The following is a 27044-nucleotide window of genomic DNA, read 5'->3' as shown; positions in this document are numbered from 1 at the left end:
GGTCATTTGACCCCAGTACTTTTTCCTGCCATGGCAGGGGGTTGGACTTAATGATCTGCTCAGGTCCCTTCTGACCCTAGAAACTATGAAGCTGAAGCCCCTGCAGTAGCACCGTTGCCAGAGTCTTCTGTTTATTTCTTCTATGCATCTATCCCTCCTGTACGCATGATCCACAACCAGAGGACTGAGGGGAAAACTACCTGAGCCCCGAAACCCTTGAGCCCAGCCCCCAGAGCCCTATAATCTCTCATGACCTGGCCAGGATTTTTCCTGGCAATGTCATTTGTGCCCATGTGGATGAGGAGCATGGGGTACTGGTCAGAGGGCTGGACAAGTTTTGAGCTGTATCTGGGTTGTGGATGAAAGTAAGTGCCTGGGAGGCAGCAGACCTCATGAGTTATGGGGTCAGGACAACAGATCACCCCCTTGGTTCCCTTCAGTAGGGAGTCGCCGACTACAACCACTTTGTATCTTTTCTTTGTGAGGGCTGGCTGCCTACCTTTCTCCAGAGCCAGTGCTTCCACTGATGAATGCTGGAGCTGTGAGAAGTGCAAACCTGTTGCATAGTTCCAGGGTGGGGAGTGCCCCGGTGCTGTGTAGCTTAGGGCTGGAGGCTGTCGTCTTCCAGACACCTCCAGGAGGGGACTCCAGGTCAGTCTCATCATTTTCCTTCTTTCTGCTGATGGGCTTCTGTGCACTTCTCTCTGTGTTCTCCTGGTGAAGGGCCTGGTAGCAATCATCAGTCTCCTGCTCCTGGGCTCTGATGGTACAAAGCCTGCTCACCTCTGCCTGGAGCTCCCTCATCTGGCATGCCAGAGACCTCACTAGGGAGCATATCCCAAAAAACGGGTGCCCTTGCTCCCATTCCCAGCTGCTGGCAGCCATGCCAGGCAGCCCCCACAGCTTGGAGTCATAGGCTCCATCTGCATGGAGGCTGGAATTATAGCCTCTGTCTGGGTGGAGGCCTCAGTTGCAGGGGGGTGGGGAGGGGGCTTCAGCAGGAGGAGAGGCAGGACTCTTCAGGATATGGCATCTCCCCACCATTTTATGGTGTAGTCTGGGCTACTGCAGAGTACCTGGGTTTTCGGTCTTGTTGCCTGGGGCCTTGTGCCCTTTCACATGCTCTCCCCCACTAAACTTGCACACTGGGCCCAGAGCATACTCAGTTTGCACACACTGTGCAGCTCCTTGGGGGGCTGAACTAAGTAGGAGCTGGGGGGGGCATTACCCTCCTTGGCTCTGCTCAGCTGCCACCCTGCCACTAACTGCTGCCCACTCACCGCAGTCTCTACTTACCTCCCAGCTCCACGGGGGGAGTCAGGGTCCACTGGGGGTCTTCAGCTCTTGGGGGCGCAGCGGGCTTTCACCCTTGCATCTCACACTGGGGGCCAGTCCTAACTGGAAGTTTTTTTTCTGTTGGGATCAGTTTAAAACCCGTGGACTCTTGTAGGTTCTTTGGGTAAATCTGATATCTTTTATTAGACCAAGTCAGTTAGTTGGAAAAATTCTTCAGAATAAAAGATACCAGATTTACCCAAAGAACCTTGTCTGACTATGTCCTTAGACCAACACTGTTATAACTTGTACCATATATTGTGCCATATTTTTAAAGCTTGACCCTCAAAAGTTAGATACTTCCCCCCATCCTTATATAGAAGAAAATCAGCCTTTAACACCTGAGTTTTTAGTAGAAGCTCATTGACTCAACATATTTTATTAAAATTATTTTAACAGATTATACTAAATTTCTACCTTAGTTTATGCTGTATTAAATTCAAATTTCATTTTAAGCTGGTTTATTTTTAGAAAGAAAAACATAATTATAATTTAAATTTGAAAAAAAATAAGTTAAATACAATCTGATTTTAAACTTATTTGTTTTAAATAATTGAGTTTTGTCTACCTGACTGGTTCTTTACCTTCTCAGACTCAGGATATCCCTTGTTCAGCTTCAAGCACCCCTTGGAAAATGCCAGCTGTTACTTTTCACTCATTTGTATTTGTTTATAGAAAAACAGTAGAGCAATTCTATTGCAAAAAACTCAGACCACAACACTTCATAATGTTGTTGACATCATGGATTCCTGTTTGAAATCTCTGGGTTTATCTTGTGAGTTATGTTTGCACACCTAACGGTGCTAACATTGCATGGCACCCTATGGCACCCCTGAAAGGATTTCAAGGTGCCGTTTTACTATATAGACATAGCTTAGGGGAGTCTGAATAAGGGCTTCAGAAGGCATAGTCATTTAATTATTCTTAACCTTATCTAAGAAAAGCATGATAAGTCTTTGGTTACTTTTATCTTTTTAAATAGCAAGACTTGCTATGGCTTAACACCTCTCTTTATTTAAAGAATTAGATTGTTGTAGTTTGAAAACAAAACCAAAACCCCCAAACCTTTTTAAAAATTGTGGGGTTAAATGGTGTTTAAAATTTAATTCTTCAGAAATTCTTAGAGGTTTGTAAACTAACATTGGACAGCCACACATTCACTCCTCTTACAGTAAACAACATAAAAAGTGTCTGTATTAATACAAAGATGGCAATTATCTTTTCCAGAAATCTGATGACAGCCAGTATATATATCAAAAGCAGGAAAGTTACTTATGGTAACTTTTTTTCTTTCTTTTTTCCAGGAGCTGTTGGTCATCATGGTGACAACCTGGCAGAGAAGGTTCTCTCTATGCTTCCAAAACTTCCTGGGCATGCGAATGATGTGATGGTTAACATGGTGGAACTCACTGCCCTGCAGACTCCAGATGACAGTTGCAGTATTATAGCACCAGGCTGCTTGGCACAACCGAAGTAAAACTGCCTTTTAATTTTTTTCTTTAAAGTAGGAGTCATTTAGACTTTAATGAAAAAGGGGAAAACAAAACCCTTTGAAGTTGATACTAGATTTCCACCTAGTTTTAAATACAGTTGAAATGGAGTCTGCAGTATTAATCCATTCACATACATGCACAAAAGCATGTGGTCCAAATACAGCTCCTAGCTTCAAGCTTCAGTTCCTTTACTCTGGGATAGGTTTATGATTTTGAATAGGGTTGTACTGATAAAGATTTTTTGAGCCAATACCAATGGCCTATTGTTAAAGAGGCAAATCAGCCAATACTGATCCGATTGCTGATATATAGCTCAGCAGCTTGGAGAGCAGTGTCTGGCTGGTAAGTCTGTTGCAAGGAAAAGGGCTTGGGGGTGTGAGGGGGGGGATGATCGAGACCCCTATGGTAAGGGAGGGAGTGGGGCTGGGACTGGGGCAGGTGCTGCCCGACTGGGGCAGGATGGGGTGCGGGATGAAGCTGCAAGAGGCTTGTCTGAGGGACATGGGGGGGAGGCAGATCACACTGCTGCACACACCCCAGGGAAGCCATGGGAGGCATGTACCACCCCCAGATTTGAGCAGACAGGCAAGGGCATGCTGGGCTGGGGGCAGTGCTGGGCTGGGGCTGTGCTTGGGGTGGGCCACAGCGGCACTGGGAGGGAAGGTATGGGGGGATGCAGTGGCCACCCCAGAATTTGCGATAGGGCTATTGCTATCCTATAGTCCCTTCTCTCAGCGCTGTTGCCACTCAGCCTGAATACAGCCCCGTCCAGCTCCCCTGCTGGGAAGAGCCTGGTGCTGCCTGCAGTAGCAGCTCGCCCTTGCCCCATGCACAGATCTGGGGGGTACACCTCCCTCCATGGTTCCCCTGGGGTGAGTGTAGCGGTGGGATCTGCCCCCCCACCCCTCCCTGTGCCCCCCTGTTGAGCCTCTTGTGGCTCCATCCTGTGCGGTGACGTGCCCTGCCATGGTTGAGCAGTGCCTGCCCTAGCGCTAGTCCCACACCTTCCCTTACCACAGGGGCCTCTATCAGCCCCACACCCCCTTCCTCCCCAACAGACTTACCAGCCAGATGCTGCTCTCCATGGGGCTGGCTGTGTGCATGCTGTGGCTGTGTGCATGCATACAGCATTTATCAGAGACATTAGCCAAAAAAAGCCAATTGCCAATTAATGTCAATTTTCCTTTTATCGGTGCCGATATGATATGGACTCAGTGCACCTCTAATTTTAAAACCAGAACTACCAGATAAAACTCAAAGATGGTTATCCAGGTCCTGACAGTCATGAAACCTCTTCTGCATTAGGCTGCTGTTTCTGTCTATAGCAGGGGTGGGCAAAATGTGGCCTGTGGGCTGGATGCAGCCTGCCAGGCCATTCTATCTGGCCTGTGGGGCCCCGAAAAAATTTTGATAATTAATATTTATCTGCCCCTGGCTGCCTGAAATGCAGCCCTCGGTGGCTTGTCAGAACTCAGTAAGTGGTCCTCTGCCAAAAATAATTGCCACTACAGGGACCTTCAGCCAGGTTGTCTACCCCTCCAAGTTTTCTATAGGTACCTTCCTGCTTTTGTAGGTCTGTGAAACTGCTGCTTGCTGGCCTTTTTGTGACTTGCAGCTTCGTCTCTGGCTTCAAATGCATCACCTGGAGGGGAACCAATTAGGCATAGATGGGACTTAGCTAACCTCTCATTGTGGGTTTTTCCACTGTGTGGTAATGCTTTTAAATTACTCTTGTTGTTTCAAAGACATAGCTTTAAGCATTGGTTTTACTTGCCTGCATGTATTAGAGCTCAGACCTAAACAGAAGCACCATATAAACAAATATAAAAAGATATTTGTTTATATAGTGCATCTGACTTAAATTTGAAGTTTAAATGTAGGTATATATTTGAACTGTTGTGTTACTTCTGCTTCCATTACAAAATGGACTGTGTAAATGTCTAATATATATATATATCTCACTACTTGTTTATCTTGGAGAGCTACACCAGTCCTGCTCAGCAGAGTGCTCTGGAAGTTCACCTGAAGGGAGCCAGATGTTACGTGCTTTATCCTCTCAACCTTATCTCCTCTTCATGTTGGGGCAAGGCTTTTCTGAGAGAAGCCAAGGCTCACAGAGATCTTGGAAAGGACTAGACAGTCTTTCCCACTTCAGCATACAGCATTTATTTTTTCTTTAGGAGTCCGCTCTTCCCATTACCCTCTTTTGTCTTTTGTGCGGGTTATCTTCAGTCATGGTTTCATCTCTGATTCTGGCCCCACTCTGAGCTGGGCATGGGGCATGTGGTGGCTCCAGCAAGGTTTCATCATTTCTACCAGCAACAGCTCTGGAGCTGGAGCTGGAGCTGGAGCTGGAGCCGGAGCTGGAGCTGGAGCCAAGACTGGGGCTGCACTCTCTATCACTGCTGCTGCATGGCCGGGCAGGGGTTGGAGCCACTAATGTGTTCCATGCCCCAGACTGGAGTAGGGCTGAATTCAGAGGGCTTACCCTGCAACTGAGGGTAAGTGGCATTGAGTGCAGGCTGTGGGAACAGAGACAGTGGGGGCAAAGGCCTTTAGGGGCAGGTGGTGGGTGGCAGCCTGGGTTAGAGCTTTAGCCACAGCTGCAGTAGCTGTGTCCTGCTCCTGCCCTCCCCTCCTTTCTACTCCAAATCCAAGATAAAGGGTTTTCTCCTCCTCCCTCCCATACTGAATGGAGAAAAAACCTTGTCTTGGAATCTAATAAATATGGTAACCAGAATCTGATATCATCAAAATGGACGTCTGACAGTTTTTCCACTCTACTTAAACGTGACTGTCTCTTAACTCTTAGTTCATAAACATAAGCATGAATCATTTTGACTAGTTTAAAATGGTGAAGTACTTTTCCAATATAGAGATGGATTTATGATCTCTGACAATAGTCCTGTCCAGAGGGCGAACCTATGTTGATGGTAACTCACTTTTCAGCACAGTGGCTTTTGCTAGTGGTAGCAGGCTCAGAAATGCTAGTCCATAAGTAAAAACTTGGGACTGCAGTTTGTTTGTAAATAATGTATGGGAACAAGTGTTTCTCTGCTTGCAAATTTTCCAATTAATTTACTGGCTGGCAACACCTCCGAGAGAGAGGATTAGTAATACAGTATATGATGGTTCAGAGGTAGACTTAGGGCTTCCTATGCAGTGTTTTGAGAACAGAGTTTCTGAGTGTGATGAAACTTCACAGATGCAGACTTCCATATTCAGAATAGTTTTGAAATATTTAAGTTATTTAAAGGTCATATTTGAAAATTTTGCAGTGGGTAAGGAGGAGGAAAAAGGCCAGCTCTCTCTACACAGCTTTCTACGTTTAAGGAATGCTTGTCCAGTAGAAACATCTGGGCTCACTTACAGAGCTAGCAAACAGAATTAATGAATAATTTATGGCTGGTGTGGTAAAATAAAGCAGCGTTCTTCTTTCTTAAACCCAAGGAAATAACGGGCTTCTTTTAAAGATTTAGATGAAAACGTAAATTCCATGTGCTTCTTATCATACTGTATTTTTAAGGCAATCTCTTGATGAGGGAGAAAAAAATTCAAGAACAGGGTTTTAAAAAAAGTTAGTTTTTATTAATATTAAGAGCATAACAAGTTGAAGGAACAGTTGTTACGTTAGTGTAATTAATAACACATTGCAACTCCAGCATAATTGATTGTTAGTCAAGAGACGTTGAAAAGAGACCAAGCATCTTTTCTTATATAAAGGATGATATGTTTATGGAAAGAGAACTAAAGACATTTATCCTGGTTCAGTATTGTGTGTTTATCCATGTCTTTTAGAGCAGACAAACCATGCTTTTTAAAGTCAGCAGCATATAGGAGGAGTGAAATGCTATTATGAAGGAAACAAAATTGTAGATATAGTTAATGAAAGGTTTATATTGACAGCAGTCCATTTGTTCATCATTGTACTTGGATGAGCTGTAGAACATGTGGAGACATTTTCATGTTTTCCAGGCATTTCAGCTACCCTTTCCTCTTTTATCTAAACACAAAGGCAGTTCTCTGAGTCTACTTATCCCCACTTCATAAGAATATCTGGAGTCTTTTTTCACTGGTGAACCATTTACACATTTTGTTTTTAAATCCCTGTCTTGGGTACTTATGGCCCACACTACTGTAATATGAGCATTTTGCAGTTTTAAGTGTATTTATCCTTGCAATAGCTTCAGACTGTACTGTTTACCCTATTTTATAGATGTGGAACTCTAGGCACAGAGAAGATAACTGACTAACTCAAGATTACGTAGGAAGTCTGATAGAGCAGGAACTTGCGCACAAGCCTCTGAGGTCCTAAGCTATTACTGTAACCACAGAAGCATGGTGAATAAGAACAAAATACAGAATTACATGATTCTGTAATGTGAGTGATGTGCAAAATATTTCTTTAAACTGTACCATTTTTATTAACCTTATTTTGTCACGTGTTTTCAATATGCAGCTTGCTAGTGCATTGCGGCTTCCTAGTTATGCACATATCAAGGGCTTCCTGAGCACAGCTTGTTTTTCTTACTCCTGCCTGTCCACTCCCATAAACTAGAAAGCTTGTAAGTTTCTCCTATTTATAAATTTTGGTGGTAAAATAGAGCTCAGAAAAAGACCAGACATTTATCCAACAGATAAACATTTTTAATACAACATAAAATGGGCCATTAGCTACTTCTTGCAAACATTTTGTCCGTAAAGAAGAAAAAATATACTGCGAGGCATGTAACATTTGGACTGCTATGCCTAAAGCAGTTCCGTGAGCAATAGAACTGAGGTGTCTAGACACTTTTGACAAAGCAATTGGAGTCATTAAATCATCTGGATTTGCATTGGTAAAAATAACAAGCTCAAAACGTGGTGATCTTGTTGATGGGTGTGAGTCAGTAAACCTTGAAGTGAAGATTTTTAAAATATGGTACTCTACAACATTCTTGTGTTTTTTATATGGAGCTGAAAAAAGAGCAATAAAAACATTACGATAGTGTCCCGTGGACTGGTTGGACTTTTCAGTCCATCTGCATGTTTGCAGAATCTTTCCCTAGATTCTACGAACAGTGGAAACTCTAACGTGAGATGCATCATTAGCGTTGGCTGGTGAATGTATGGTATGCACACATGTTTATCTCTTACAGGCATGTAGAATCAGGGCTGGCCCACAATTTTTTGGGGCCTCCTGCAAGAAATAGTTTTGGGGCCCCCTGCCCCAAAGAAGCCAGTGGTGGCGGCGGGGGGAGCAATCAGCTGAAGAAGCCAGTGGCAGCAGTGAGGGTGGTAGTAAATGGCCAGACGTGAAGCCAGTGGCAGCGGTGAGGGGGTGGGGGGAGTTGCGTGCAGCTGGACACAGGGCGCCCCCTGCGACTGCAGGTTTCGCAGTGTCGGATGGGCTGGCCCTGTGTAGAGTTTCTGTTTTGGATATAAAATCATAGAATCAAAGGACCGAAAGGGACCTGTAAGATCATCAAGTCCAGTCCCTTGCCATGGGCAGGAGGTTATTGGGTTCAAAGAAGCTCAATAAGGTGCTTGTCCAGCCTCCTCTTGAACACCTCCAAGTATGGTGACTGCACCACTTCTACTGGAAGCATGTTCCAGATTCTACATACTGTTATGGAAACAAAGTTTTTCCTAATCTCCAACCTAATTTTTTCCTCAATTAGCTTGTGCCTGTTGGTCCTCATCCTCCCTGGGGGTGCCTTTCTGAAGAGTTGCTCCCCTAGATCTTGGTGTTCACTCTTGACATGCTTGTAGACAGCTATCAAGTCACCTCTCAGTCTTCTCTTGCTCAGACTGAACAAACCCAGTTCCTGGAGTCTTTCCTTATAGGGTCTATCCTCCAGGCCCCTAATCATATGGGTGGCCCTTCTCTGTACCTTTTCAAGCTTATCCACATCCTTCCTGAACTGCAGTGCCCAGAACTGGACACAGTACTCCAGCTGTGGCCTCACCAATGTCAAATAGAAGGGGAGGAGCACCTCGCTGGATCTGTTTGCGACACATCGGCTGATGCACACCAGAGTTCTGTTTGCCCTGCTGGCGACTTCATCACACTGTTGTCTCATATTCATTTTCTGGTCAAATGTCACCCCCAGGTCCTTTTTAGATACAGTGCCAGCCAGTTGACCCATTGTATAGTTGTGGTGAAGGTTCTTCTGACCCAGATGAAGGACCTGGCACTTGTCCCTATTGAACCTCATCTGATTGCGTTCAGCCCATAGGACCAGTTTGTCAAGGTCATCCTGGATCCTTACCCTATCCTCAGATGTGCCTGCATTTCCCCACAGTTTGGTGTCATCCACAAATTTTAATAATTGCACTTTCCACCCCCTCATACAAGTCATTGGTAAAGAAGTTAAAGAGAATGGTCCAAAGCACAGATCCCTGGGGGACACCACTGGAGATGGCTCTCCAGGATTAGGCCATCCCATCAATTGCAACTCTCTGGGATCAGGCTCTGAGCCAGTTGCCAACCCATCTCACTGTAGACTGGTCTAGGCCAGTACTCTGCAACTTAAATGAAAGGATCTCATGGGAAACAGTATCAAAGGCCTTGCTGAAGTCTAGATAAATGATGTCAACCTCATGTCCCTTGTCCAGCTGGTTAGTTTCCTGGTCATAAAAGGACACTAGGTTTTTTAGGCATGACCTACCCTCAAAAAAGTTGTGCTGGTTGCTTCTTAATACCCCACCAGTTACAAGATTGTGTTTAGCCTCTTTGACAGTTTTTTCAAAGATTTTTCCCAAGACTGAGTTTAGACTAACAGGTCTGTAGTTTGCAGGGTCATCCCACTTCCCTTTCTTAAAAATAGATACCACATTAGTCCTCTTCCAGTTGTTTGGGACCATTCCTGAGTTCCAAAACTCTTCAAAAAGCTTTGCCAGAGACCCTGCTATGAGCTCAGCCAGTTCTTTCAGGACTTTCGGATGCAGGTCATCTGGCCCAGCAGACCTGAACACTTCTAGATGTTCTAAAAGTACCCTCACCTATTCAGGGCTGATTTAATGTAGATTGTTGTCTTCCCCATATTCCCTGGGTCTCTGGAAAGGTAAACAGCTTCTGTCTGATTGCAGGAACAGCAATGTGAAGTAAGTATTTAAGAGCTTTGCCTTCTTGTGGGGATCAAATGTGGCCTCCCCCCCGAATTCAGTAGGGGTTCCACAGTGGAGCTTGATGTTTATTTTTTGCTTCCTATGTACCTATAGAAGGACTTTTTGTTGTCCTTTGTTTTGGTTACCAGCTTGAATTCCATGCCTGGCTTGGCTTTCTGCATCTCATACTGCAGACCCTGGCCATATGATTGTACTTCTCTCTGGATGCTGAACCGTTTTTCCATTGTTTAGATAGCTCTTTTTTCTTTTTCAAAAATTCCCTGATATCACTGTTGAGCCAATCAGGTCTTTTGGTCCGTTTCCCGCTTTTTGAGTACATTGGGATGGCCTCTTTTTGACCTCCTAAATCATCCAGTTGCTGGCTGCAGAGGGTCTTTCTAACTAGACTCTTGAGCTTACCAAAGTCTGCCCTTCTGAAGTCTAGGACTTCCATTCTACTGGCTGAATTCCCAGGCTTTCAGTGGATGGTGAACCCAATTAGGTCATGGTCACTGTCGCCCAGAGTACCTCCAATCTTTAGGTTGCCTACCCTGTCTTCCCCTTTGGTCAGCGCCAAGTCCGGAATGGCTTTACCCCTGGTTGGTCTTTCCGCAGCCTGTCAAAAATAGGTCATCGATAGCTGCCGGGAAGTTGGTTGACCTGCTGGAGCTGGCTGAATGGTCTTCCCAACTGATATCAAGTAGCTGAAGTCACCCATAACAGTCAGGTCTTTAGTGCCGGCTGCCTCAGTCAGTTCCCTGGAGAATGCCTGATTGCTCTTCTCTTCTTGGTAGGGAGCCCCATAGTATATTCCTACCATCAGGTCGCTCTCTCCTGAGCCCCCTTGTATCTTGACCCAAAGCATCTCAAGCGACCTCTCCCTGCAGTCATATATAGCATGATCTTAATGTGACTAAATTTTCACATCTCAAAAAGTACTAAAATTATTCCAGTTTAAAGTGGGAAGAAAGTACAGTCTAGAAACTCAACTTTTTTATCAGATCTGTGGTCTCATGGATCCTGTGATAGTCATGCTGTGCCCATGAGATACCAATAGGAGTAAGCTGAGTGCAGGTATGAAGCAGTCTGTCAACATACTGACAGTAGTCCTTGAGGGAAGGAGAGACCAGTCACAATCCTTGCTGTTCCATTGGCCTGCGTATGACCTTGGGCAGGTTGCTTCATTTCTATATCACTGTTTCCCCTCCTGCCATTTGTCTTGTCTATTTAGCTCAATTGTGACCAACCTTTCTGGCTGACGTGCCACAAATTAAGCCCTACGCCCTCCACAGGTGCCACTCCGGTCCCTTCTCTTGCCCAATCTGCTGCTCTGCTTTCTGTTCCCTACCCTATCTACCAGTGTGCTTTCTGTTCCCTTCCTGATCTGCTGTGGACCACACACAGGCTGCTTGTGTCACTTCTGGCATGCATGCCACAAGCTGTCTACCTCTGATTTAGATTGTAAGCAGTGGTGCAAGGGTTTTCTAAGGGTTTCTGGCTACTACTATAGTACAAGTGATTACATTAATAATGAAGTATTGAGGCCCTTTCTTTCCCTGTCCCTATTTCCCCTCCCCCCCACCCCCCATATATTACAGTACTTGTCATTATCATCCACAAAACTGAACTGAATGTATTTTTGGGGAAGGATGAAACACATTGTCTTGGAACTACCACAGTATGTAGTCTTTCTGTTATTATCCACCAGTTATACATAATGCAAGAAGAAAGGCTTAATTGTTATTTCATGTTGGACCAGACAAAGAAGATGCATGAAAGAAATTTCAAATTTATGTCAGCGTTTTTTTTAAATGGAAATAAGTTTATCATTCATTTCCATGGTAGGATGTTGTTTTATATACTGCACTTTCTTCTTTTAATGAAGAACTAATGTTGGAGGGACAATTTCCTTTAAATTAAAAAGATTCAGATTATCCTTGATTTAAACTGGTAAAAATGTCTGAAATTAATCTAATGAAATTTAGTAAGGACAAGTGCAAGTCCTTCACTTAGGATGGAACAGTCAGATGTACAAACAAAAACTAGAGAATGACTGACTGCTGAATAGGAGCCAACAGTTTCTTGTTGTCATGGGGCAGACAGAAGGGGGGGGAAAAAAGCCAAAAATATTCTGGCTGTATCACCTCCCAGCCAAGGGAAGTGATTTTTTCCTCTCTATTCAGCACTGGGGAGACTTCACCTTGCATACTGTGTGCAGTGTTGGGTACTGTACTTCAAGAAAAACTAAAACAAATTGGGAAGAGAAGAAAAACAATGATAAGAGGTCTAGAAAATGAGACTTAAGAGGAAAAGTTGGAAGAACTGTGGCTATTTAGTCTGGAGAAGTGAAGACCAAGGAGGGGATTTGATAAATTTTTTCAAATACATGAAGGTGACTATGAAGAGAATGGTGATAGACTGTTCTCTGTGGCTGCAGGGGACAGGACAAGAAGTAATTGTTTTAAATTGCAGCATAGAACATTTAGATTGGTTATTAGGAAGAACTTTCTATCAATGAGGGAAGTTGAAGCATTGGAACAAGTTATATAGAAAGGTTATATAGCATCTCCATCCTTGGCAGTTTATTAGAGCAGGTTAGATAAACACTTGTCTGGAACAGTTTATGCAAGGGTCATCCTGCTTTGTGGGGGATTGGACTAGATGACTTCCTGAGGTTCATTCCAGCCCTATTTTGGTTTTTTTTGGTTTTTTTGTTATTGCTATGAAAATGATTAAATGATGCACTGAAATCTTTTTTTGTTGTTGTTCTAAGAGACCTTTTAAAAATTATATATGTATTATGTGAGTTACTTGCTTTTGTGTCATGTCAGTTTAGACATTGCCATCAGGGAAGAACTGTGAAAATGAGACAATCTCTTTTGTGACTTTTATATAAAAGATTTTTTTGGTTAGTAGGAAATAATGCAAAACTTCCCTATTTTTGAATGAGCTGAGGATTTCAATTGCATACATTAGAATAAAGTTTCTCCATCTGATACCTTTACCCTTAGATGATTATAATAAGAAAATCAGCTGGTGATATCTAACAGGATTTGTTGATTGATAGTTGAATGACATGGGGAAAGTAAACCACATGATGATTACCAAAGTTCTTTTACTACTGTAAAGCATCTCTCCTGCTCTCCATTGGTCCCTAGTCTCTTATCCCTTGGACATGCTTTATTCTTAATCAGTCTAGTGCTACTGGAACTTCCTGTCTCTGTCCCAAACTTTGAAAATAAAGATTAATCTTGTAACTCTTTTGGTTGTTTGACATCTCCCCCTGCTGGAAGGCTTCAGATGATGTAGTTATATGTGGAGCTCAGGGTCCTGCCCCACCTTTTTGTTGAATTCTCCTTCCGGACTACTCAAATTCCTGGCAAGATAATGATTCTTTTGGCATCCCTCCTCTCTAGATTAGCTGAGTAGCAGCTGGTAGAGAGAGAAGTTTTTGCTGAAGTTTTATGGAAGTCAGTGGATTCACATAGATTGGATTTTTTTTCTCTGCAGTAATGGCAAACATGTCAGCAATGTGTTGAGCAAAGGGGTCACCGAAGTTCCTCACTGCAGCAGCAAGACTCTTGGCCATCCAGAGTCTCTTATGCTTCTCAGATTTCTGTCAGTATTTGCTGCTGCTCAGCAGCGAGGTGCCTTTCAGAAGAAAGCAGCTGGTTAATCAAAGGGAACCAAAATGCTAGAAACATGGTATCTCACCACCACCATTGCCATTTACTAAATTGGCAGGTTTGCTTTTATTTTGCTCCTAATGACTCCAGGTAGGCCTTGGAGCCAGTGCCTACTCACTATTTTCCTATCCTTGATGATTTTTTTCAGGGCATCATCTTCTTGTGTCCCATGGATACTGAACAGAAATCCTTAGGTTAGGTCCATACCTGAATTTATAATGTTGTTCATTGTCTAAATAACTTTTTGGCATTGAAGGTCCCCAGCTTAATTTCTTGCCCTTACTAAAGACCTGCCTCTCATCTGTTGATTGGCATCCAGAGTAGTCAAAGTTCTAGCAAAGTGAACAGCCGTCTATGGGTTGAAGTTTCTTCCCTTTCCTTTCCCTGCTTCTGTACCCCCTACACATACTGTCTGTGCTTTCAGTCTGTTTAATGAAAGTTTTAAAGCTACAGCTATTTTTTCAGCTCTGAAACGAACTACTTCCGAAACTATTACCTTTGGCTTCTGTGGAGTCAGTCAAAACAAACATTTCATTTATGCCCTCAAGTTGCATAGAAGGCAAGGCAGAAGAGGAAAAACTTTTTAGAATGATTTGAGTCTAGCAGTCTTTTTGTTTTTTCAGGATAAAGTGGACAACAGGCTGTTGGGTTTTATTTATATTACTTTATGATGAATCCACATAACCACTCAGCTCCTTTTACTGTCTTTTTCAGCAACTTAAGATGCATCCACCTAGAGAAGAAATCTTCATTAAAGGCTCCAAAATGCTATGCTAAGTTCATAATGTTGATGAATGGATATATGGGATACAGTTGGATAATTTTCTTTTTTTTTCTGAGACTTCTTTCTGCTACCCACTTACCCCCATCCCCCTTTGGTCAAAACTGGTATCAACATAAGGAATATGGTTTAGGACAGATAATTATTCTGAGGGTCCCAATATAATATTATTGTCCTTAAATTGAGGTGATATTTAATCTATTCCAGAAATTTCCCCCTAGAATTTAGTCATGCACATGAAAATCAACAGGAAAAATCCCCATAATTAATCTTGAAAATGGAATAAATTAAGAGCCTCAGAAATTAAATGAGGGGTTTTCTTCTGTTCTTGGTAAATTGGGGCCCAAAATAAACCTCAACAGGTTGACTGTCTAGTTGCTGTGAACTAGAAGCAAAAGCATGAAAGACATCTTAAAAGATTTTCATCCAGATTGTTCAAAAAAGGTTCCTTTTTTTGCAATTTGTCCAGTAGATGGATTGCCTGTGAATGCACTTAAAATGGCATGAGGCCTGGAGGGTGTTGGTTTCTCTTTCTTGGATAACAGTAGTGGGTTATGCCTTTCTTCCTTTGTCTTTCCAAGATAGATAATTATTGATGTCTCAGAGATGGATACATTGTAATTCTGGCTTTTTGCTACAAGTAGCAGTAGAGAAAGTTGCAGTTTAATTTAATCTCTTCTATAAATTTGGTTTCCCTCATTTAGTCAGAACTTGCGACTACTGTGCCATTGAAAGCCTGCTCACTTTGCAACCTGTAATTCATTCTGCTTGAAAGTAAGTGTGTTGGATTCATAAGGAAATGTTTGCCTACCCTTTCTCAATCAGCTTGTTTGAAGGTGGGAAACTGATTTTGAGTGATTTTTGGGTGCCCAAATTTAGATGCCTAAAGGAGATTGGTTTTTTTTGTTTGTGGCAAATATTCTTGGCACTTTCTAAAAACTGGAACTCCTTGAAAATATGTCATGCTAGGCACTTAAAATCACTGCCTGAGTTTGATAAGTCTTTATCTTTTTTGTTTATACTTCATTTTACTTTTAAAAGTTAAGAAATAAAAGTTTAGGAATGTATTTTTGCTCCTCTCTTAATACTTTGACTTTTGGATATATGATGGACATGTATTTCTGATTTCAAAAAGAGAGAAAGAAATTATATACAGCTAATGGATTTATTTACAGGATATCATGTTTTATATATTAGTATACCTAAACTATAGCAACTCTTCTTGAAAACTATGGAAAATCCCTTTTCCCTCTCTGTTAGTAGCAACCCTGGGTGAACACTATTTCTAATATGAATTGTTTAGGGTGTTTTCCTTGGACCGTAGTCATTTTCCAAGTGTGGTAACAATATTTTCTTTTAGAAAATGTTTAGAGATTCTTGAGTTTGCAGAGCAGGAACACTTAATAGACATTAAAAAAAAAAAAAACCCCAGCTGGCCTCTGTTCTTATATTTTAGCATATGTGGCCATCTGGTTAATACTTCTGGTTGATTATTAAGTACCCTTCCATTTCAAAATGTAGTGATACAATGATAATAATGCTCATTATACCAGGAATTGTTAGCTGGCTCTTATACTCGAGTACCACAGTAGAGTGCGAGTACAAATTGAATTTCAGTCTCTTACAACTGATGTAGTCATGGGAATATACTTGTGTTCTGTGCTGTGCACATGTGGATACTATTCAATAATTAGACTCTTCCTCTTTTTTTAGCAGCTACTTAGGGGGCACATCTACACGCCACCCAGTGGCAGCTAGCTATATGCTACATTGCTGTTCAGTGCAGTACCACGATGTAACAATCACATGTGTCTACATGTGATTGCCAGCTATGTTGCCATAGTGATGTGCTCCCCTGGCATTTAACTGTGCGCTGTGCACACAGCACTGAAACCACCCATTCTGCACCATGCTTAAAGCATGGCACCATAGCAGAGGCACTGTACAGTGATGTGTAGACACAGCCATATTCTTGCTCCCTCCTCACCACAAACATCTAATTTAATCTTTTATCATAACATGAAGGCAGGGACAGTGTCCAGATGAGGGCACTTCCCCACCTTTCTTAGGTGGATTGTGAACTTCCTTCCAACCCTCCACCAGCCTCTGCTCTGTGGGTTCGTGTTCCTACTGAAAACTTCAGTGTCTGCCTTTTCTGCTGTCCCAAAATGGAGCAGACTGATACTTATACTGGAGGTAAATTTTGAGGGGAAACGGCATCCAGGAGATCTGGCTGTGCTTTAAGGAGGCTGTATTAAAGGTATAGGAGCAAGCTATCTTGATGCAACAGAAGACTGGGAAGTGCAACACAGTACCAGCCTGACTAGACAGCAATCTTTTCAATAGGTTGAAACTCAAAAAGGAATGCTACAAAAAGTACACATTTGGTCATAGTACTAGGGAAGAGTATAAGAGTGCAGGAGAAAATTTAAGAAGATCAAGGCATGATTTGAGATGGAACTGTCAAGGGACATAAAGGCAATGAAAAGGGATTCTCCAAGTGTGTCAGAAGACAAAGACTAAAAAACCTATAGACGCCTTATGGAATGCAGAAGGCAGTCTAGTTATGAATAATGCAGAAAAAGCTGAAGTATATAATGTCTTTTTATACTTAAGTTTTCACAGATAGGGGTTGCTACCAGATGAATAAGTACAGCTGACAGCACAGGTAGGGAGGGAGTCGAGCTTAGAGTAGAGTATCTTAGAGTAGTGGCAGAACAGGTTATCGATTGCTTGGAGAAACTAGATGCTTTCAAGTCAGCAGGGCTGGGTAGGATACACTTTAAGGTACTGAAAGAATTGGCTGAGCCAGTTTCTGAACCATTGGCTGTCCTCTTTGAAAATTTATGTAGGTCTCAGGTGATTGGAAAAAGACACATTGTGACCATCTTTAGGAAAGTGAAGAAGGAGGATCTGTGGTATTACAGACCAGTCAGCCTTGACCTTGATGCCTGGGAAGATTGTGGAGTGGGTCCTCAATAAATCTATTGTGAAGTACCTAGAAGAGATCAAGATGAACAGGAACATTCAGCAAGGATTTACCGAGAGTAGGTCATGCCTGATGAACCTGATTTCTTTCTACGATTAAGGCTCTATGGATGGGAGGAGAGCATTGAATGTGGTGTATACCTTGACTTTAGCAAGGGTTTTGACACTGTTTCCCAAGACCTTATTAACAAGCTAAAGAAATGCAAACTAGATGAACATCCTGTAAAGTGGATATGTAACTGGTTGCATCATCATACTGAGTAAGTTGTCCTCAGTGGCTCAATGTCTAGTTTGGAAGCTGTTTCAGGAGGTCCCCAGGGTTTGGCCTGTGGTCTGGTATTGCTCAACATGTTCATTAATGATTTAGACAAGTGGGTTGAGTATGTTTAGGAAATTTTGGATGACACACTAAGTCAGGTGGAGTTTAAGATGCTCTGGAGGGCAGGACTAGGATCCAGAGTAGCCTGGATAGATTGGAGAAATGGTCTGTAATCAGTTGGATGAAATTCAGCCAGGACGAGTGCAAAGTCCTGCGCTTAGGATGGAATAATTGCATGCACAGTACAGACTGAATACGAGCTAACTGTGTGTTCTTGTTGCGAAAAATAAGGCAACAGTATACTGAGTTGTATTCACAGGTGTGTCACTTGCAAATCCAGGGAAGTGATTCTTCTACTGTATTCAATACTGGTGAGGCTTCATTTAGAGTACTGTGTCCAGTTTCAACAAGAGTACTGGATCTCATACTTCAAGAGGGATGTATACAGAGTGAAAGAAGCCTAACTCACAAACAACGATTAGAGTGCTGAGACGCATCCCCTAGGAAGAAAGGCTGAAAGAGAATTCTTTTATCTGGAGAAGAGAAGACTGAAGTGGGGATTTGAACATGGTCCTTAAATACCTGAAGAGGTTGGAGAGGTTATAGGGAGATTGGAATTTGGTTTTTCTCTTTGGCTGTAGGGGACATGACAAGGAGCAATGGCCTCAAGCTGCAGCAGAGGAAATTTAGAAGGAACTTTCTGACTATTAGAATAGGCTACCTAGAGAAGTTGTAGAATTTCCATCCCTGGTAATTTTCAAGAACAGGTTGAACAAACACTTGTCTAAGATGGTGTAGTTGGAGATGATCCTGTCTTAAGCACTGAGCTGGACTAGGTGACCTCTATGAGGTCCCTGGCATAACCAAGGAGGGTGGGGGGGTAACCGGGATAGCTGACTTGGGTTCTGACCTTGTGTGTGTGGGGCTGGGGACGGGGGAAGGGTGGGGAAAAAAATGGCATGATTGCTCAGTTGTGGTTACAGCCAACAGCAGCAGCCAGAAGTCACCACTGCTCTGTGTGTGGTAGCTACCCCAGGTGCCAAGCGACATCATTGTACTACTGCCTTCCAGCCCTACTTCCCTATGATTCAAAATCATTCTTATCCTCTTTTATGCTGCATTCAGTAGCAGTTCCTAGTCGTAGGAGCAAAAATTGCTGAAGCAGCACAGGTAAGGCAGAATGTAAATTAGTTCAGATTAAGCTTTGTGTAGCAGCAGCAGCAAAGGCACGGGAGCCATCTTTATGCAGACTGGATGACTGTACCGCATTGGGTATCACTTAGTCCAGTCCAGAAAAATCCTAATTGCAACCATAAAGTCTAGATTTGTTTTTTGCTTTGCTTTTTTTTTTGGTAGGAAAGCATAAACTCTGGAAAACTTTGGTACTTTACCAGGAAAGACTTTTATTTGCTGTGAGAGGGCAGACTTTTTAGGCCTCGCTTAAGTTGTTCCCCAACTGTTTTTAATAACAAAAAAGTGTTAAACCATTTTTAATTGTGAAAAATAGCAACATTATGATGGAATGTAACACTCCCATTGCTCAACTTTTTAAGCCCAAGCTCCAGGTATCCAGTTCAAGAAAAGGAAATGAAACTTGACAGGAAACTTGCAGGACGTGTTACTGACATGAGGCTGTGTCTTGGCTTCAAAAACTTATCCCAGAAGCAGTTTGTTTATTTATTTATTTATTTATTTAGTGACTGCAAATCCACAAAACCAAGTAACACCCTCCTTGTTAGGTGAGTTCAAAGTTCCACCTCTGAGTTTGTAGAGGGGGGCCCCTCGGTGATGTGCGGCATTGTTTACATCTCTCCAAGGTGCACAGTGGGTTAGCACTGAGGCCCCAGTGGTATAAGTTGGCTGCGTACGGGCTTTGGCCTATCCTGAACCTGTTTAGCAGGGACCACTCTTGCCATGATAGTTCAAAGCCAGCACGTTGATGAGTGGGATAGCAGGTCAGCAGAAGCGGTGATAAAATGGGTTAAACTTTTGTTGTAGTGAGGAGACTGTGGATATGAGACAGCATCCTCTCCATCCCTCCTCCTTCTCTTGTAGAAGCCCCTTTTACTCTCTCTTTTTTTTCTTAACTGTGGATAGTGTTGAGGTGGCGTAAGAACAAAATTGCTCAGTAGGAAATATCTTCCCTGAAATAGATTGTCAGTATTAAATAATTATGTTTAAAATCCAGAGATGTTGGGAATAGGGTAAAATTTCATGTTTCACTCATTTGGTAGTAGAAAGTAAGTCAGATGGTCAGTCATGAGAGATTTTCCAGAATAGTGAATGACCTTTTGCAAGGGGTGGGCAAAGTTTGGGCTGAATCGGGGCCACGTTGGACTCCAGTTCCCAGCAGTCCCTGGCCATGTTGCTATGGCTGGTTTCTGTGGAGACCTCAGGAGCAGTGGGGCTGTGCAGTCCGGGACAGGGTTTCCATGAAAATCAGCCCCAGCACTGCTGGCAAGGCATGTGGCTGGGAGTGGGGAGCTGATCCAGGGCTGGGATCTTGAGGCTGTGACAGTGTAGTCCAGAGTCGAGGCAAAGCTGTGATCTGCTGCCCACACGCCCTGGGCAGGGGTGTGCAGGCAGTGGATTGTGACTCTGCCTCAGGTCCAGATCACGCTGTCACCACTGCAAGATCCCCGCTCTGGCGCCAGAGCAGCTCCCCACGCTGCTACACACCCTGCCAGCGCAGCCAGGGCCAGTCTGTATGGAAACCCTTGCACTGCACATTCACGGCCCTGCCACTCCTGGGGTCTCCATGGACACCAGCCGCAGCTGGGAAATAGAGTCCAGCCACCAGCCAGATCCACCATTTTGCCCACTCCTGCCTTATGAAGTTGTATAGTGGGATAATGATCTCTGTTGGATCAGATTGAGAATTAAAAGGGCTAGTTATAAAAATTAAAGTCCTGAAGCTAGGGTTTTCTTCTTTTAGAATAGCTGTTAGTCCAGTTTTCATGCCGGGAAGTGAACACACAAAGTTTGCAAAAGACCAAACTGGTGATGGTTTGTGCTGAGGGTAAGAAGTAGATGTACAAAAAGGAACTGCGAAAATTAAAGTTTAAATGCACTGGGTCAGCTCCTCAGCTGGGGTGAGGGGCATAAATGGGCTGATTTACATCAACTGAGGATTTTCACATTTGTACTTAAATTCAATACAATAGAACTTGCTTTGTGAAGCTTGACTGAGATTAATTCTTCCCTTTGGTGGGTAGGCAATATTTAAACCTATATGCTGAGGATGGCTATTTTAATAAAGAGATTGCATCTAACTGTATTAACAATTTAGTATCACAAAAATATTATACTTAAGTCTTATAGCAAAAAGATTATCCTTCTTGGTGTGATGAAGAACCATCCCTGTACATTAAATCCTTGGAGCAGTTTCTTCGTCCCTGATGGAATTTATCCCTACTTGGGAGGTTATTTGGTAAGTCTGGGTTTAAGGCCAGAGGACTGGAAAGAGATCAAAGGATCATGTACAGCAAGGTAGCCTTGCAAACAGAAAACAGTCATGGGAAAGGGAATTCCTGGCATTCCAGTAGATCAGAATTTCTGTTCTTTATTTGACACAAATGGAATAAAATAAAATTTAAAACTGTTTCATTAACATTTCCAGTTTATTCACTTCTGCTGCAAAAAAAAAATTGAGCCCAAATATATTGGTTTTACATGCCTCAAAGACATCTATTGGATAACTACCAGTGCATCTGTAAAAATGGATTTGGCACTCTGATACAACCTCTGAATACAGATTCAGTTGTCAGCACCTCATTACTAACTATTCTTTCACTGGAATTGGTTCTATTTAAACTAAACTTATGCAATAGTTTTAAAACATGGAATAGAATACTCTAAAATAACCTATTAAGTTACACATAGAATTCCCAGGTAACACAGGCATAAGGATCAGAATTTATTTTTAACATAATTCACGTACCTTGTCCAGAAACTACATTGAAATCTGTGACAAGTAACTCCTTTAATGCACTTTTTAAAGAGTTTTTTGGCAAGGGTTCTGATATACCTTGTATTGTACAAAATCTCACTCAGAAGCTTTCAATTAAGTTGACTTCTGTAATAACTCAGTCTGGCATTCTGTACAAGATTGTCTTGCAGCATGCATGTCTAAAACATTTACAGAATCACTTTATTGGAATAAAAGGCAATTGGTTGAAACTTGGACAGGACTGAAGTTATACCCCTAAGTAAAGGAGACAATGTTTTTGGAGGTGTTTTTTATTGGAGGTGTTTCTGATCCATTGCTGGGTCTGCTGCGGAGCTCGCTAGGGATCCCCCGCTTTCCCATGGGATGCTCCATCCGCCCCAGCATTTCAGTGTTCGTGAGCCACCTGGTACCTTGAGGTATGTAGAAAAAACATTTAAAGCTGTGTCTGTGTCTGAAGCATTGAATCTCTCCAAATCAATTCAGAGGGTTCTGATTTGGAGAGATTAGTCTCCTGATTCAATTTGGATTTGGCAATTCGGTCACCGAATCGGGCTGACTGTCCGCCAAATCAAATCAGCGACTCAAGCTTTGCACAGCCCTAATATTTAGGCTAAGCTGCTTAACACTTATCAAACTTTAGCCTTCAGGCTGACTTCAAGAAAAGGTCAACATCAGAGGAGTAGAGCCATTTGCTTTCTCCTCCATCGTAGGTATAAGGGGTAATCTCTTTTGGCGCGCACGTGTGTATATTTGTGTGTGTCTGTGTGTATAGGACAACATTGTGACAAAGGCAAAAAAAAAAAGTATAATCAAGTTTTCCATAATCATCTTTCCACGTTACTCTGAAACATTATAGTGTCCACTGTTAGAAACAGGAAACTAATTTTGTGGAGTATTGGTGTAATTTGAATAGTATTTTCTATGTTACCTCATTTTAAAGAAGAAATGCAAGGTACAAATTATGATTTGCATCTTATTCCTTTCTGTCACCAACTAAAGTTGACCTCACACTTGTTTTTAGGATTTTTTTTCCTCCACATTGGTCAGATTTCTTGTATTAGAAATACCTACCTAGTTATCCTCTTTTCTTGATGGAGTACTCCATGCAGGCTAAATGGCCTGAGGGTTTTATAAAAACACAAGATACAGTGGCTCATGGAGGAGCTCCATGGTCCAGATCCAGCCTAGGGTATGGGATTTAAGGTATGAGAAGATAGTGAGTGGCTTAATGAATCAGTTCAAAGATCATGTTCTCTGCACTGAAATGGCATTGGGGAAGGTGCAGAGAACTGCAGAAGAGAGACTAGTCAAGGAGTTTTATAGCTTCCAGTGGGCATTTGCATAATGCACTACAAAAATATTATGCTGCTTAGAGCTGAAGCTTTAAGCATGTGCCAGTTCTTTTTAAGCAGTACAATGTCATTTTAATAGTTCTCTATGGGACTGAGACAAAAGATAGAGAGATAGACGGGCCGGCAAGACAGGGATACGCCAGAAAAAAAAAAAAAAAACATAGGCGGATAGATAACATTCGTTGTGCACGATCTGTTCTTCTTGAGTGTATACACAGTTCTCCGTTCTCTGCTTTGGGCGGAAGTTCTTTCAAAGTTTATATTGGGCGAAGGTGACCAATTACTATACACTAATCATAAATAATTAATGAGTTGGCACTTGTGCTCTCTTTGTTTGCTCAGGTTTCATAAAAAGAGGGGGGTTATTTTTACTTGGGTGGTGCTGGTTCTGTTTGGTCAAAGGATGGCGCGCATAGTATATTTAATTAATTTTACAACTTCATTGAAGTCAGCTAATCTCGTTACTATAGGTACTTTATCTTTCATGCTGGGCTGTCAAGGTCAGTTTCTCTCTCTCGTATGAGAAGCTCAGTCGATTTGAAATGAGGCACAGATAGGGGTGTGTATATGCAGCACTGTTACAAACCAAAAAATAATAGTGTGAGACTACAATTACAGAGTTTGTTGTGTTAGCCTCTGACCTTTTGCCATCTGACCTTTTGGCCATCGGCATCTGAAATCAAAGACTTTGATCTTTGACAGACATAAGGAAGAATTTCTTTTCTGTCCAAGCCCCCAAGCTCTGGAACAGCCTGCCATCGGAGGTGGTTCAAGCACCTACGTTCAACACTTTCAAGAGCAAATTGGATGCTTATCTTTCTTGCTGGAATCCTATGACCCCAGCTGACTTCCTGCCCTTTGGGTGGGGGGCTGGACTCGATGACCTTCCGAGGTCTCTTCCAGCCCTAATGTCTATGAAATCTATGAAAAGAGAGGTAGTTAGCCGTGTTAGGCAGAAGGCAGAGTAGATTTGAACCTTGGCTGAGAGAAAATTCCATTAAATGAGCATGTTTGCAGTAATAAGTTTAGTCAAATTGCTCCATTGCAGTAATGAAAAACTCAGCTTCTGCTGCTGTGATTGTTACAAGGAGAGGCTTGTTATAAACAGGGATTGTTATAATAAGGTTGTGCTGCAGTTACAAATTGCTTCAGTGAGGGCAAAGTAGATGGGTCTTACATTCCAGATAGAAGAGGCCTCGGATGTGTAAACAAAGAAAGCACATTACTTTCTTTATCTCCCCTGAATACAAGCCAAGAGCCTAAAGTTTAAATGCCCTGATATGAGAAATAAGATAAGTGTGGTGTTTCCTGTAATGGATATTTTTTTCATACTAAATTTACTTTTGTATTTATTTATATTGGTGTTACATTAGTGGCTTAACAGAGAAGGGAGTCCCTCTTGTGTTACACTCCATACAATGCTTCATAGATGACAGTCCCCTCCTTAAGGAGATTATGGTCTCCTTTTTAATAACTTAATTTTTCTGTAGCTTTTAAGTAGACAGATTCTCATGCTGCCTTGTTCAGTTTATTTTTTTTAAGCTTGGCATCCTTTCCAGGTAAATGATCACATTTAATTACTTTTTGAAAGGTGCTACTGCTTATTGGACATATGCTGGTTATGATGTTGTTTGTGTAGTCCTAGAGATTCATACTGTGTTTTACATGTGCAAAAAAGGTAGTGACATTGTCATCTTAATTTTATATTTTTGCTAGTGTTATTCATCTGTATTTTTTGTTCCTGTAGCATGTAGTTCTGATGGTAGAATTCCTTGAGAACGCCAACACATTTTTGAACTATTATTAGCTTTCTTAATGTATGTAATTAAAAGGTACCACTAACGGTGTTCCAGATGCACTGAATTATGAATTCTCGTACTACTAGCCTATATAGTTAACTTCCTGGTCTTTTGATATTCCTGAGAGGGAAGAAAATAAAGGACCACAAAATCTTCCATAATGGCTCACGACTTAGTCCAGTCAAGTGCTTTACATCATCTGGTTTCCTTGTGTTTTACCTTTAGTTGACCTTGAAGTTTATGGGTTCAAGTGAATATTAATGGTTTTGGGAACTGCTAAACTAAACAGTCCAGAAAGATGGTGAGTAGCTTATTCACTAAATTACTGTAGAAACACTCACTGGACTGCTCGACTTTAGTTTTGTTTAACTTAATGAAATACTGTACTTCTTAGCGTTTCACCTCATTATGCCATTTATTTAAGGGATTGTTTAATTTTGTTTGTATCTCTTTTTAAAGAGCAAAACCAATAAATTGTATCACAAATAAAACTTAAATGTTCTCTGGGAACTCTAACAAGCAGTATATACTATCTTTTATGCTTTTTTTGCCAAGTAAACTCTTTTAATGTTTTTAGCTCAGATTGGAACACTGAAGTGTTATGCCTGAATATTAAGTGCTTTTTTTGCTTACCTGCCCAAATAAAAATGGGTATTGAACCATAGACTTATAACAAATTATGAGTTCTTTTTGCTTTCATTCTAAAAGGTGATGTTGTCATGCCATATGTGTCTGACTGCTGCTAAAATGTGCATTATCTTCCCAAGGTTATTTTTATTTCCATTGTTTTCTAGTTACTTTTATTGCCTTGAGTTGGTACACACTAACTCCATTGACTGTCATTGTTACTGTTGAAGCTAGAGGTACAATGATACATCAGTCTCTATTGTATCAGCATAGATAAAAGGAAAATTGACGTTATCGGTAATCAGCTTTTTTGGCTGATGTGGCCAACAATGTTGCCAATAAAAGCTGCATGCATGAACGCAGCTCCAGCATTCATGTAGCCAGATCTTGGAGAGCAATGTCTGGGTGGTAAGCCTATTGGTATGAAGGAGCAAAGGGAAGGAAAGCAACATGGGGGGGAAGATCGAGACCCCCCCCCCCCCACAGTGAGGGAGGGAGTGGGGTAGGAGCAGGGGTAGATGCTGCTCAGCTGGTGTGGGATGTGGAATGGAGCCGTGAGTGACTAGTGCGGGGCTCCCACTGCCACACACAGCCCCGGGGCAAGCATAGAAGACATTTGCACCCTGGATCTGTGTGCAGGGTGAGGACAGGTTGCTGCATCAGGGTGGGGGCGGTGCAGCGCTTTTTTCGGCAGGGGAGGCGAGCTGGGCTGGGATTGCACTTGGGGCAGATGGTGGTGGCACTGGGAGGCAGGTTACCGAGGGACATCCATAGCCCCAGCTATGGGGGGAAACCCACACACCCCCTATGCCTTTCCCAGGGGTGTGCGCAGTGGCAGGAGTCGCTCTGCACCCCCTGGATGAGCCTCTCGTAGCTCCACCCTACAGCTCAAGCCGACTGCCCCTCCCCCCAGCCTCACTCCCTCCCTCACTGTTGGGGCCTTGATCTGCCTGCCCATGTTCCTTCCCTCCCCGCACCCCGTTCCCTTCAACAGACTTACCAGCTGGATGCTGCTCTTCAAGCTGCCAGGCTGCATATCAGCAATCAGATCCGTATTGGCTGATATATCTTGTTAGTAATTGGCCGTTGGTATTGGCCAAAAAAATCTTTATCAGTGGGCCCCTCACTGAAGCTGAAGGATGCCATAAGCCGAGTTGAAATATTTTCTTTTCCAGGTACATTATTCCTTAGACGGCTAGGTTACATCTCACGCAGCCTAGGAAATTAAGGGTTTTTTTGCCAGTCTTGAAATACATCCTAAACTTTCTGGCATTCTGAAGCCTAGGAAGTCCTTGTGTTTGTACATTTGAGTTCACTTTTGTAAGATCAATGTTAAGTAGGATTGTGATTAAGATGTTTGTCTTTGCAAGTTTACAGAATGCTGAGTTGCAGGAAATCTTTGATAAAGCTAAAGATATGGTTTTGCTGGTGGGTTTGGCAAGTTGTGAACTCATATAGAATATTGGTTTGATCACAGCAGACAGACTAGATATATACTCCACCTCATAAATTCATCCATCCATAATGTAGATTTGAGAGTTAAGCTGAGTTAAGTCAAGAACTTGGTGAAACTTAAAAAAAAATACAAACAAACAAACCAAAAACCTTTGTATGGTAATATTCCCT

At 42.4% G+C, this 27044-nt stretch overlaps 1 protein-coding gene across 1 annotated transcript in view; it reads left to right on the top strand.

Annotated features, from left to right (window-relative positions):
• SCFD2 (sec1 family domain containing 2) overlaps positions 1-27044 on the top strand; it is a 387294-nt gene that overhangs the window by 21050 nt on the left and 339200 nt on the right. The window contains exon 2 of the mRNA XM_019552868.1: positions 2640-2808. Coding sequence (XP_019408413.1) covers positions 2640-2808 — 169 coding nt within the window. The remainder of the gene's footprint in view (positions 1-2639; positions 2809-27044) is intronic.

This window comes from Crocodylus porosus, unplaced genomic scaffold (assembly GCF_001723895.1).
Source record: "Crocodylus porosus isolate Cpor-Errol unplaced genomic scaffold, CroPor_comp1, whole genome shotgun sequence".
In the NCBI taxonomy this organism is placed as follows: Eukaryota; Metazoa; Chordata; order Crocodylia; family Crocodylidae; genus Crocodylus; species Crocodylus porosus.
Note: the sequence above shows the minus strand (reverse complement) of the source record. Positions and strands in the feature narration are given on the sequence as shown.